Raw genomic sequence first — 13,834 nt, 5'->3', positions numbered from 1 at the left:
TGGAAGGTGTCCAGGATGTTAAGGCTTCGTGAATTTCCGAGGAACTCTCCAACAACTCCCAAAATTGACTGCTTATTCACCCAAGGAAGCCATGCAAACTTGCTTACTTTTGAAATCATTTTCACACCTAGCTAAGGGGGGTTGTCTCTGCTATAAAACCCCATCTCCCCCATCCTCTAAAAAAACCTTTTGTTAAACCATTCAGCTACAAGCTTATGCAGCAGGACTGCTAGAGAGATCCGAGAGATCTTGATACCTTTGCTCTTGTGAGTTCATTCGGATTCGCGAGAAGGAGCCTTTGGTTCCCCATAATTCGTGCTCTATGGTTCTGGCCATTTTGTGTGGGTTAGTCCTGGTTTGTGGTTCTGCGATTGTTCGGACATCGGGTTGGAGTTCTTGTAGCTTCGGTCAGCCATCCCCAACGTACGGGTTGCATCCAACCTTGGCAGGTATAAAGATAGTTATCCCTCCCGATTCGATCCTACGACGTGAATACCGGGCCACCCTCGGGCGTGAACTTGTTCATCCGGTTCCCATCTATCACAACGCAAAGAAAACAAAATCTGTCAAAAACAAAACATTCTGTAGCAATATGAAAACTTTGAATACTTCTGTAACTCCACAAATTATGAAAAATTAGGACAACGTAGGCAATTTGTATATCAATCTTGTGTAAAAAATCCAGAATTTTATCACACTTCTGTGATTTATTAAAATTGTTTTACTGGGTGCAAAAGTTTTTGTTTTTCAACAAGATCAAATCAACTATCACCCAACATGATCCCAAAGGCTTTGCTTGGCACAAACACTAATTAAAACATGAAAAACACAATCATAACAGTAGCATAATTGTGCAAACACTCTAGAGGTGAAGGAGACAGAGCAGGGGACAGCGGTGCTCCTGGACATCCTCACGGTCGCCGAGGAGGCCAGTGGCTGTGACGAGGACGACCACCATGGCGAGCAGCACAAGCACGAGGGAATGTTTTAGAGGGAGAGAGAGAGCAAGAGAAAGGGGAAAATGGGGCTCTAGAGAGAGGCAGGAGGGGCCCTTGTAGGCGAGGAGGGAGGTCGTGGATGGCCTCCAGGCAAGGCACGATGCGGCCATGGCCTGCCAATGGGTGCCATGACCCCCATGCCTCCCTGTACCAGGAGGTTGGGGATGGCAGGGGTGGACTGGGCCTATTTTGCTAAAAGGGCCGAGGGTCCAGTAGGTTTAGGTCCCCTTCTTATTTTCCCTTTTGTGTTCTTTTCTTTACTATTTTACAATTAGTTCGACAACAAAACAAATTTTGTTACAAATAAAACTTGGCACATAATTCATGCACAAAATTTGTGGTGTTGCATAAAAAGTTTCAAAGCATTTGACATTGTTTAACTATTTTTAGAAATTAAAAAGGTTAACTAATTGGTTGTTGGTCCACTGTTATAATTTCTAGGGTCATTTTAAACATCTCCAAAAATGTTGTTAATGCAAGACAATTATGTAGTGAATATTTTCAACCCAATGAACATTTTTTATTTACCATTTGAAGAAATAATAATTGGACTTTGTTATTTGAATTTGAATTTGACTTGAATTTTAATCTAGGGTCATTTAATGAAGTTACTGTAGCTTAACTACCGGGGTGTTACAACTGTGGCTAGGTGCAGATGAGGAGAGGAACCTTCAACATCCTCTGCAACTCTTCCAGTTGAGGGGCCTCACCTCAATGTCACCGAGCTACCGGAGGTGAGCACTACTGATTGTGGGGCATGGGGAGGAGGAACCTGCAGCGCGGTGAAGGTGGTGGAGCAGAGCCGCCACTGATGAGAAAGGCCGATTCGAACATTCGTCCTCGATCAGGCCATGGCTGCTTTAAGAACTATGTGGGTTAGGAGTTCGATGCACCCCATGCAAGCAAAAGGCCAAATATGCATCCACAAGGCATGTATGAGCTACAAAGCGGCAAACAAACACGCCCTAAGCGCATCTCCAACGCGGACCCTCAAACCACCCGTAATTATCCGGACGGCTCAGTCTGGATGTATTTTGCCATCTAACGCGGACATGTATCAGTCCGCACATTACTTCAGACATGTTTTTTTTCCACAAACTGGATACAAAGTGAGGGGGGCTTTGCAGGCATCAGGACCGTTGCCACACCCGTGCCTGACTAACCTAGCCAAAAAAAGCCACCCATGCGCGTTCCCGCCCGAAAAGGTTAGCGTCGCTCCAGAGCACTAGTGCCGCATTCATGCTGGCTTAGAGCGACGCGACCTCTCACAACGCTCAGGCATTGAAACAGCGGGCCGACTGCGAGCGCCGTCCTCGCCGCTTCCTTGTGCATGCGGTTTCCCTGCGTTTGAATGACAACTCATTCGTCCGCCTGCCTACATTAAACACGCGTGCGGCTGCCGAGAAACGGTGAGCCGTCTGCCATCTGCCATTAACCACATCGCCGGTTGCCCTGCCATCCCCCTCTATATAAACTATAGGCCCAACCATAGCTGCATCCATCATCCTCCCCTCCCTTCCTCCTCTCTGCACCACCCCTCCATGGCCTCCTCAAACTCCAATGCCGTCTGGAACAACCTCTCGCCGGAGCAGAAAAAGGAGATCGCCGACATTGTAATCGGCTGGCAGGCCGGCAGCTAGATGGAGGCCGGCGTTGCGAACATCCTAATGGAGGACACAGTCGAGGACGAGTCGGTGCCACCCTCCTCGCCGTTGCATGCTGGCGTCACCATGGGTGAGGCTCGTGCCCACTACACCGACATGGTGCTAGAGGAGCGGGAGGCCAAGTTCCGACAGGCGCAGGCCGACCAGGCCTACAACCTCCGCCTCCTCGACAAGCACCGGCGCGGGGAGGAGCAACTCCCCGTCGGCACGACCATAGTGTCGAACATGGACGTAGCCGTGCAGGAGGCGTTGGTCGACTCCTACTTCACCGCCCGTGAAATCTACCGTGACCGTTGGCGGTACATCCGGTATCAGGCGGATTTACGGGCCACCTACAAAGAGATAGACGAGGCGGCGGATGAGGTGTTCAGCAAGAGCGGCGACGAGGAGGACATCGTCGGTTGCGCCCTGCCGCCACTACCACGAAGTCGGCACGTCCGCGGGCGCCGCCTGCAGCGAGTAAGAGTAGTGCATGGTAGGCCGCCGCCACTCGGGTCCCAAGAAGGCCACCGCTCCTTCCCTCCCGCTGAAGCTAAGCTTGGCGGCCTGTTCATCATCGGCCGATTAGCTGCTCAAGCTGCGGAGGCAGAGCTGGAGACTGCAAAGGCGAAGCTGGAGCTTCATTTCACGGAGCTCACGCCCGGACGAACATCGTCAATCATGCAGATTAGGTTTAGAGTCAGGTTTAGTTAAAATATGTTTGAAATGTAATGAATTTGATCCGGTTTATATGAAATCTAGCCGGTTTTCATGAATTTTGTCCGTTTTGTTCAAATCTTGTTTCAATTGTATGCGGGTAACATTGGATGGCTGGCTTCCGCATCCGTGTCCGGGGATCCACGGGTTGTTGCAGAAGAACATTTGGGGGTCAACGTTGGAGATGCCCTAAGCGTGCATTTGAGTGTGTTGGGATCCAAGATTGGCCAGTATGCTGCGATCCCCGAAACCAATCAGCGCTATGACATGTTTATTGACGATTGTTCCAATCGAATTACATCTATAACATTGGCCGAGAACAAAGAAGAGGAAGACCCTTGTCACGTGGAATGTTTCGTCTCTAGGAGAAGGCCGTCGGAGGCATCTTCTTATCACCCAAAAAGTGGCTGAAGAGGCTGAGCGCCTGCCTCGGCGTGTGCATAGGGACCTCATGCCCGGCTCCGCGAATCGTCACGAACGTCAAGCCCTCGTAGGTGATCGTCCACCCACCCACCTGCAGCCGGTCGTACCACGGCGTCCACTCCTGGACGGTCTTGAGCCCGAGCTTGTTCAGGGTCAGCCTCGTCGACGTCACCGGGATCCTCCCATCGGTGTCACCGCTGTTGCGTCGAGCGACATTGTCAGTTCAAATCCAAAGCTGCCCCTCGTAACACTGAACCTGCTCACATTGAGATGCTGGCTCACCTGAAAACCCAGACCCTGATGCCGCCGGCGACGAGCTTGCGGATGATGGGGAGGGTGGAGGGCACAGCGTCGTTCCACTTGCCGATCACGTCGCTGCAATGCGTCCAGTTGTAGCCGATCTTGGTCACGTTGGCGTGCAGCGCCGCCTGGACGTCCGGCCGGTTGAAGTAGACCTCCGAGTATTCGCTCGTGCAGGGATCGTAGCCTGCGGGCCTCATGTACCACCCGTGCTGCAATGCACACCGGAGAAACAACCAAATTATCGAACCGCGGGCAGATGCTGATGCGTTTTCAGGGGGTGGAGATGGTGGTGATCGAAGAGTCTGTTCAGTACATATTTGGGGAAGATCTTGGGGGCGGCGCCGTGGACGCCGACCCTCTTGGCGAGCGGCGAGGAGGAGGAGCCGTCGGTGCAGACGGGGGTGTAGAGGCTGTACATGTCGATGAGGCGGTAGACGGCGAAGTACTCTTCCAGCGCCTGGTCGCACGCGGCGGTGGTGTTGGCCATGGCGAAGTCGCAGTGGGCCTTGACGTCGGCGTACACCCGGTCGGAGATCACGGCGTGGTCCCACGCGTACTGGACCATGCCCGCCTGGTCCGTCTCGTCGTCCATCAGTGCATTCCCTATCTGCATCATCGTCGCCGGCGATCGCCATGATTAATTAAGCAGACAGCGAGCTGTAATTAACAAGGACGTACGTAAATTACGAGCAAGGTGTGGTCAGTTGGCTACCATGATGCCCTTGAAGTTGATGCGGTTCTCCTTGGGCCCGTGCTTGTTGCCGTCGAAGATCTTCTCCGACAGCTGCGGAACGTAATGCCCTGACAAGAACGCCACCCCCATCAGTCTCTCTCAAGTTTCAGTTGCGTGCTCTGACCGAACTGCACAAGCTCAGACGTTGAAATGCTGTGTCACGTACCAGCGTAGCTCTCCCCGGCGATGTAGAACTCGTGGTGTTTGTACTGCGGGAACCGCTTGAACCAGTTGAGCAGGAAGACGTACGCGTCGGCAGCTGCATGCGGGGGCATGATATATAACCCAGTCAGAAATTAAGGACCGTTATTTGCCCTGGAGGGAGTTTCAGAGGATTGTTATTTACCGGTGATCTTGTCACCGAGCTTGCCCAGGTCGGAGCTTGTGTTGGTGTAGGAGAAGCCGACTCCCACCGGGGACTCCAGGAACATCAGGTTAGCCTCTGCATTTTTCAGCACGATAGAACATATTTATCCACAGAGTAGAATTGCCACTTTCTTTTCATTTTGTCGTTATCAGGGGGGAACACAGCGGTACGTGCCTTTGTTCCACGAGTAGGGGTTCCATTTCAGCTCCGGCTTGCCCTTCTGGACCAAGAAGGGCCCGAGCTCCTCCGCCTCGCCATAGCCGATGGACGAACAGCCCGGCCCTGCGATGCAACAGACAGGAGCACCCTCCGTCACTCGCTCGTGACTTATCAGAAAGAGTAATGATACACCCGAGTAGTAATGATCACGCGCGCGCGGAGTTAATTGCACAGAAGTACCACAATTCGGGCATCACATGCAGATTGATACCATGATTGCTAATTTTTGCGTGTCAGTACCAATATTCATCCAAATTTTTGCAAATCAGGCTAAAACGCGTATTTATACGTATTGACAGTGTATCTGACAGTTGGGGCCCGTCTGTCAGGTGCCGACGTGGCATATTTTTTGCAAAAAACTCCCTTACTTTATACGTAATCACATAAATACCCGTTATTTTTGCGGAAAAATGTTAACCTGTGAGAGAATTTTTTTTGCAAAAAACCCCCTTGCTTTATACGTAATCACATAAATACCCGTTATTTTTGCGGGAAAATGTTAACCGTGAGAGAATTTTTTTTCTCGGACTTGTTCGAAAGTTTTCAACGAGCTGGACAAATAAATAAAGTAAACGAAAAATCTTGCGCACCAGGTTTCGAACCTGCGACCTGCGGCACACGGGCGTAGCGCGCTAGCCACCAGCCAAAGGACTGCTCGTGTTTCTATCCAGGCAGGACATTATTTATACAATAGCCGAACGCTGGCCGGTAGTTGGGCCAACTAAGGCCTGTAATTGCTTTTCGTTTCGCCTTTTACTGACGCGCGTGCTGGGCTCGTTCGCCCGGATTTCTTTTCTATTTATTTATCGTATTATGCTTTTTTTTCTGGTTTTGGCTTATTTTTAGGTTTTTCTTTCTTTCTTCTTTTATTCACTGGGTTCGTTCTTCTTCTGTTTTTAACATACTTACTAAATATTTTTTTAGATAGGCTTCAATACATGATGTTTTCAAATACATGATGAACATGTTTTCGAATTTGCATGAACATTATCTTAATATACGCTGAGCACCTTTTCTGCGTATAGTGATCATTTTTTAATGCTTGATGAACTTTACTTTGCAAACAGTGAGCATTTTTTAATATATTGAACTTTCAGGTTGAACATTTTTTTAATGTATACGATGAATATTTTTGTAATTTAGGTTGAGCATTTTTTAATATATACGGTGATCTTTTTTGTAATATAGGTTGAACATTTTCTTAATACATGATGAATTTTTTTGACAATGTGTATTTGAGAAAATGTTCAGCATGTTTTAAAAACTTATTGCGTAAAATCATTCTAGCATTTCGAGAAACACATCAATTTTTTAATAAAAGGTTCACTGTTTTAGTGCACTATTATGTAATCGCAAAAAAAATATTAATATTATGATTAAAAAATAAGTGATTCAGGGCACGCAGCAGTGCTGGGCTCGGCCGCCGGCCCAGCGTGGCTACTATAATATAAAGGAGGACCCGCCTTTACCTTAACATGAGCGTCTCTGTGGCCTGGTGGCTAGCGCGATCCGCCCGCGTGCCGCAGGTCGCAGGTTTGAAACCTGGCGCGCGCGATTTTTCGTTTACTTTATTTATTTGTCCAGTTCGTTGAAAACTTTCGAACAAGTCCGAGCAAAAAAAATTCTCGCGATTTTTCGTTTACTTTATTTATTTGTCCAGTTCGTTGAAAACTTTCGAACAAGTCCGAGCAAAAAAAATTCTCTCACGGTTAACATTTTTCCCGCAAAAATGACGGGTATTTATGTGATTACGTATAAAGCAAGGGGTTTTTTTGCAAAAAATATGCCACGTCGGCACCTGACAGACGGGCCCCAACTGTCAGATACACTGTCAATACGTATAAATACGCGTTTTAGCCTGGTTTGCAAAAATTTGGACGAATGTTGGTACTGACACGCAAAAATTAGCAATCGTGGTACCAATCTGCATGTAATGCCTGAATTGTGGTACGTCTGTGCAATTAACTCGCGCGCGCGCCAGCCGCCGTTTGTCATAGCCCGCCCAGCTAGCTAGCTAGGCATGGACCGGCGGCAAGATGTTTCGCATTCCTGACCCCGCCTTTCTGCTCCCCGCCGTCTTGTCCGTTGGAGCATGTGATTGATCGGTCGACCGGTGCGGCACAGCACTACGAGCATACAGCCATACACACAGTATGCTGCCCTGCTCTTGTTCAGATCTTTGCCCGCTTCGATTCCGTGGGCGCGTTTCCTGCAAGTTGCGTTGCGGTGGCGCGCGCAGCCGGTGTGGTGCAGGCGCACGCTGCACTCACCGGACACTCAGCTCACACGCGCCTAGACGCATGGTCCCCTGCTCCTGCTCGTCCAAGAGCGCGCGCCAACCGTCTGCTTCCGATTCCTCTTGGCGGCGTGCTGTATGTGTATGCCCTCTAGCTAGCTACTCGTAGATTGTCCACGATCCCATCGAGCTTGATGGCTACGTGTGGTACGGCTCCATACATTTCAAAACAAAAGGGAGCGGCAACCTTTCTATCCTAGATCGGCTCCATGCGTGGAAGATGGATGATGGATGAGATGCTTCGCTCCAACTTGATGATGCGTTGCGTGGCATATATGCACATATCGCTGTACTGTATCGGGATGGCCGGCTGGCCCGGGGCGCGCGTGCGTTAGCCAATTAAAGCAGCTGGATCGAATCACACACACTCAAACATCACGCCCGTACCCAAGCCCATAGCGATGGTTCGTTATAGTAATGTGCGTGCATGGTTGTTAAAGTTTATATTCTGAAAGCTATGGGTCGCAAAAGTGAATCGCCGGCTTCCTATAAGTGCAGTGCGGACAAGGACGAAACAATGGAATGGCTGGCACTGAGAGTGCCCGGCCGGCGACCCAACAAACACAGATTTTTCGATAAAAGGCGTTTTTATTAATAAACACAGATAAAGCCAGCGCTCAACGGAGCTCCATCTTATTTGAACCTTGTTTTAGTTATACTTCTAAAAAAAATCTGACGTCTTATCCACACCTAGCTAGCTAGATACTGTATAGTTCTGGCGTCCATCGTCCGCGGGAGACATTCTCCACAAGCACAAGCTAGCTGCAAAAGCGAAATACTACGTACTAGCCAGGGCCCGAAGAACAGCTGCCCACCTCTACGGCACTTTGCTTAGGATGTTGTCAATCGAGCCCGAGAAATTCTCGTCTATAGATTTTTTTTCCTCCAAGAAATTCGTTACATATGGGTAAGTTTCAGGAACTTACAAAATTTATACGCACATGGGGTATATAGTTTGCAACCATTCTCTAGACACATGGTTTCTTTCGTATTTTTCGAAATTTACTAAAACATGATTTCGGTACAAAAAATCCCGGTTTATCTATCTAGCCCCCACGAGAATAACTTACGTCAAGTGCCCTACAACCACAAGATACCGTCCATTGGCTGCATGGATCCCCCTCAATTTGCTGCCGGAGATAAGCTGCCGTCCGTGTTGACCAGGCCAGGACTGTAGCTAGCGTGCCGCCCCGGGCCGTCCTTGTCCAACGTACGTGCATACGGGACCAGCAGCTAGCTACTGTGCCGTATGGATCATATTCATACACACCCGCCGGTCACGCACCGGCAGCACATGGTAGTACTAGTGGGAGCCTAGGAGCGTGCATGACAGCAACACATTGCTCTTGTGGGCAGCAACTTCGATCGGCCCGGCCGGACTACAGCGTGTGGCCATCGTCGGCTTCTTCTCCGCTGCAGCTTGACCGTAGAATTGGCTAGCTTCGGATCGAAAAGGAAATGAAAAATGGGGTTGTGGGGCGCCTCACTTAATTTCTACTCCCTCTCTATAGTAATCAACTAAACTTCAAAATAGATCAGGCAAAGCCGTCTTATGTAAATAGCCTGCTATATATATGAACCATCAAAATAGATCGTATATATAGATAGAAAAATCAATAAAAAAAGATGATCACGACCTAATCTATATGAACCATCAAAGGAGCTTCAAACTTTGCTCCGGCAAGATAGGTTTATGTAGTAGATAGTTTAGTACGGAGTATAGCTAGTAAATTATAGTTTACAGTAGAGCAAAATGATGATTTCGGGAGTAATGAAAACCTGTCATTTCCTTTTCTTTTCTGCGGGGAAAATCCCTACCATTTTCATGTGTCTATTCATATCATGTACGTAGGTGTCAACGACCAAAGTTTAGGAAGTTTGACCATGTTTCCCCTAAAACATTATGAAGACCGTATTTGGCAGTTGCGTGTATAGTGTATGGTAATTAATCTCGTTGGGCTAAATCACCTAATTTCAAATATTTTGTGTTTGCTACTATACGGTTTTCGCATGCATGTGACCTACTCTCTCTGTTCCTAAATCTAAGTCTTTTTAGAGATTTCAACAAGGGGCTACATACGGAGCAAAATGAGTGAATCTACATTATAAAATACGTCTATATACATCCGTATGTTATAGTCCATTTGAAATCTCTAAAAAAAACTTATATTTAAAAACGGAGGAAGTACAAAAAAAGGGTTTGAAATTTGCATCCTGACAAACAGAAAGGATATGTCCAACCATGTGGTAACCTAGGACATTCATATTGGTACTATAGAGTGAGCCCTAACGTTTCTCCAACCAATTAATATTCCACCGCAGCTTACAAAAGTAGCTCAGTACAGTCCAATTCATCCACCACTGCTTTACACATATCGGGTTTGTCAAAATTGGTCAAACCTTTGACAGTGAAAAGTGACTATGCACAGGAGTGCATTTGTGGTTAATTTATACTGCTTATGTTCCTAAATACTAAACTGTTAAAATCTTTTGGTTCATAGGATAGGATTATCATAAGAATATGAATCTTATAGGAAATGAGATGACATGTATCTCAACTTCTATGAGTAGGAATAGGAAACAAGATGTCATTTGGTTAACACCAAAGAAATTTTTCCATTGAGTCTAGGCTCTTTTTTATTTTCCTATGAAATATGAAGAATATGAACCAATCCTATATAGGAATAGGAATCCATTCCTATGAATCAAATGGCTCTAAAGAATAAAAATTCTATAAGAATCCTATCTTTTGGAATTCCTATGAAATTCCTTTAAACTAAAACAGAGGGCGTAACTTCCTCTGTGTATGTTTCCACTATCAAATAAACAACCTGATCACTTAAAATGTCGCGCCTTTCATTTTTTTATTAAAAGCCTTTTCAAAAACTTGAAATGTCGCTATTAAATGGGCACAGCGCATGTAGTAGTACATCATACATGTACCTTCGGTTGATATTCAGAGCATGTTCTCGTCTACAGGACAACGCAGCCCAACTAACCACTTCCTTACTTAAATTTTTGAAGATTCTTCGCTCACTAAAATCAATGTGTTCATCTGGAAGGAGGAGGAAGAAGAGACGTCCGCCTCAATCAATTATCAGTGGCGACAGAATTCAATCCACCCAACCGACCCTATCCCCATCCATACCCCGATCTCCCAGCTACTCGCAGCAGTATTAAACACGCACGATGAGCCGGCCATGGCAAGGACTTGCTTATTAATGGTGGACTGGTGGTTACGTAGTACGTACCGCCGTTGAGCCAGAGCACGAGCGGCTTCTTGGCGGCGCCGGCGGTGGCCTCGAAGAACCAGTAGAAGAGCGCGCGGCCGTGCGCCTCGTTCACGGTCACGTACCCGGCGTACTGCGCGAACTTCACGGCCGGCTGCCCCGGCAGCCGCCCCACGCGATCCGCCGCCTGCTGCCGCGCGGCCTCCGCGTCGAGCTGCGGCGCGCCACGGACGGCGCCGCAGAGCAGGAAGGCCAGGCCGAGGAAGCAGCCGACGGCGGAAGGCGCGGCCATTGCTGTTGCTCTTGTTTCTACTGCGCTAGCTCTTGCTGCTGCATCGTCGCATAGCTCCCGGGGCCGGGCTATATATAGGGGCAGCTCGCTGATTAATGGCGAGAGCGCGCTGTCGTCTCATTATTATCAATAATGGGGTAATTCAATTGCCGCCTTATTAAGATACTAATAAGTACTGATCGACACGGATGATGTATTCCTTGTGAGGATAGGATGATATATCTCGATCCGACGCCATTCAGATTATTCTAAATGCGAGTAGTTTTAAAGAAAAATGTGACTCGCACGAACGGATGCTTCCATTCCTGGAATGCGACAGCCGTGGAGTTATTATCAGGGTGGATTTTCATGGGCGGGGAATATTGACTAGTATCCAGACGAGTTTTTTTTTTCCAAAGGTACACCATTGAGAGGTTCATTGATAGCATAGAAGAAGAGCCAAACAGTTGATACAACGCTTTCGGCACACACAACACACGTCACGACTACAACGACGCAAACAACTCGCCTAGGCAAACCTCAAGCCACAATAGTGAGGAGGGAAGACTCACACAATAATTTTGGACTCTAATAACTGCCACATGTGTGGCATGTAGTAACACCGTCCACATTTTTTTAACACTAAAGTTGCTATCCAAAAAAAAAAACAAATCTCAAAAAAACTGAAACTTGCCATTCAAATAGAAATGTGGCCATGCTTCATAACTAAAGTTGTCATCTTCTTGTACTCCCTTCGTTTTTATTTACTCTGCATATAAGAGTTGACTGAAGTCAAACTTCGTAAAGTTTGATCAAGTTTATAGAAAAAAGTACAAACAATTACTTCAACAAATCTATATGATGTAAAAGTATATTCAATAATAAATCTAATAATATTGATTTGTTATTGTAGGAGTATATGTTAATATTTTATTTATAAATTTTATCAAAATTTACAAAGCTTGACTTTGACTAAAGCTAATACTCGGACTAAATAAAAATGGAGTGAGTAACTAAAGTTGCTATTAAAATATGTGTGGGCAAAATTGTTTCTTGCCACAGGTGTGAGCGTTATCATTTAGGATATTTTTTACTCCATTTACTACACAATATTTTACTCATTAATATTCATTAACATATCATAAGAACAAACTCCTCGGGTCTTCCAATTTAAGAAGGTAACTTCTCGTTTGACACGGGACAATGCGACCTGTTAGGCACATGTGTGCCAAGGCCCATGAACACCACATCACCAAATAAATCTACAGATTATTCTAAATGCGAGTACTTCTTTTTGTGGGCATTCTAATAAATGCTACTTCAAACCGAGTGATATTTGTTCCTAACAAATGTAGATTATAATATAAATATTACAACTTCTAGATATTGTAAATAACTTGAAAAGGTCATATCTTCCCTCAATTTAACTTTAAACTGAGTGATAATTGTATCTAATCTTTTAAATTATAAACTTTAAATATTACTTAATACTTGTAGTTATTGTTAATTATTTTTAACAGGTATATATTTACCAAGCTTTACTTCAAATGAAAATAATTTGGATGTTACATAGCCGCCTCGGCTCCAAAAAAGCCTAGTGTTCCTCCGCCTCCCATCGGCGTGGTCTGTCTCGTCTTCGGTGGCCTTAGGCCATGGGGGCACGATGGTCCCGGCCGTTGCCGGTGGAAGGCCTCCGTTTTTAGATGTTTCTTCAAATTTTGTTAGGATTTATATTCCGCTCAGGAAGACGAGACGGGGATGGCTCCCTAAAGATGGAATAGGGTTCTCCCCGTCTAGCCCCCGTCCCGATGATGCGTCTAGCATCGTTGGTGGGTGTGCGGAGGTGTATCTTCGGCGGTTCGTTCTTTGGTGGATTTGCTCGGATCTGTTCATCGTTTGTCTATGTCCGTATGTCTTCAGGTTTGATCCTTTTGATCTACGTTGCTCTTTATCGGCAGTGGTTGTTGTTCTGGTGCACTGGCGTTATGGAGCCTTAGCATGACGACTTCCGACTGTCTACCACAATAAGGTTTTCCCGGCTCTGGCGAGGGAGGGGTGATGACGGTGGTGCCTTTCGACTCGCTTAAGTGCTTATAGTCGTCGCTAGGTGGTCTATGGGTCTGGATGTAATTTTTATTTTTTTTCCTGATGTTCGTTGTACTGTCATGATTGAGAGTTTTCCTGAAAAATGAGTGATAATTTTTCCTAAATTTTGTAAATTGTGATCTAAAATGTTATGTAATACTCCCTCAGATCTCCTTTTCCCCTATTGAAATAGCAATGTTTCACATTACAGAACTAGCTTTTTCCCCCTCTCGCAAGGCGACTAGGGAAAGCCTTCTTCCCCTCGATCTTCGCTGGCGAGTCCGTGGATTCACCTCCCATCCGCCTGCTGCTCCAGCGGCCGGTGGCGAGAAGGGATTTCTGGTGCCTTGAATCCGGCTAGTAGATAGATAGGGTTTTAGTTCTCGTAGGGGTAGCGTTTGGACAGATGGTGAAGCTTCTTCTTCGAGTCAGTTTTTCGGGCTCAGATCCTCCTCAAGGTCGTCCATTGGGACGGATCAGACGGAGCTCCGGCATAGATTTCTACCAGCTCCTCGGGGCGGCGAGGTTGGTGTTTCTCACAGTGTGCAT

At 46.7% G+C, this 13,834-nt stretch overlaps 1 protein-coding gene across 1 annotated transcript; it reads right to left on the bottom strand.

Moving 5' to 3' along the window:
- Positions 1–3,597: 3,597 nt before the first annotated feature.
- On the bottom strand, positions 3,598–11,244 carry LOC119317212 (serine carboxypeptidase-like 34). Its single transcript, XM_037591640.1, has 8 exons — positions 10,951–11,244; positions 5,359–5,466; positions 5,164–5,259; positions 4,984–5,076; positions 4,797–4,885; positions 4,398–4,691; positions 4,064–4,293; positions 3,598–3,978 (listed from the first exon to the last, which is right to left on the bottom strand). The coding sequence occupies exons 1-8, from the start codon at positions 11,219–11,221 to the stop codon at positions 3,720–3,722; spliced, it is 1,440 nt and encodes a 479-aa protein (XP_037447537.1). The 5' UTR covers positions 11,222–11,244; the 3' UTR covers positions 3,598–3,719.
- Positions 11,245–13,834: the final 2,590 nt, after the last annotated feature.

Source organism: Triticum dicoccoides, chromosome 6A (assembly GCF_002162155.2).
Source record: "Triticum dicoccoides isolate Atlit2015 ecotype Zavitan chromosome 6A, WEW_v2.0, whole genome shotgun sequence".
Taxonomy (NCBI): domain Eukaryota; kingdom Viridiplantae; phylum Streptophyta; class Magnoliopsida; order Poales; family Poaceae; genus Triticum; species Triticum dicoccoides.
This window is presented reverse-complemented; position numbering and strand designations above follow the sequence as displayed.

Excerpts from the sequence above, each read along its gene's own strand:
- LOC119317212 (XM_037591640.1), bottom strand. The coding sequence starts at position 11,221 with ATGGCCGCGCCTTCCGCCGTCGGCTGCTTCCTCGGCCTGGCCTTCCTG. Across the intron at positions 4,886-4,983 it reads CGCCGGGGAGAGCTACGCTG|GGCATTACGTTCCGCAGCTG; the intron begins GTACGTGACACA and ends CGTTCTTGTCAG. Across the intron at positions 3,979-4,063 it reads ATCAGGGTCTGGGTTTTCAG|CGGTGACACCGATGGGAGGA; the intron begins GTGAGCCAGCAT and ends TCGACGCAACAG.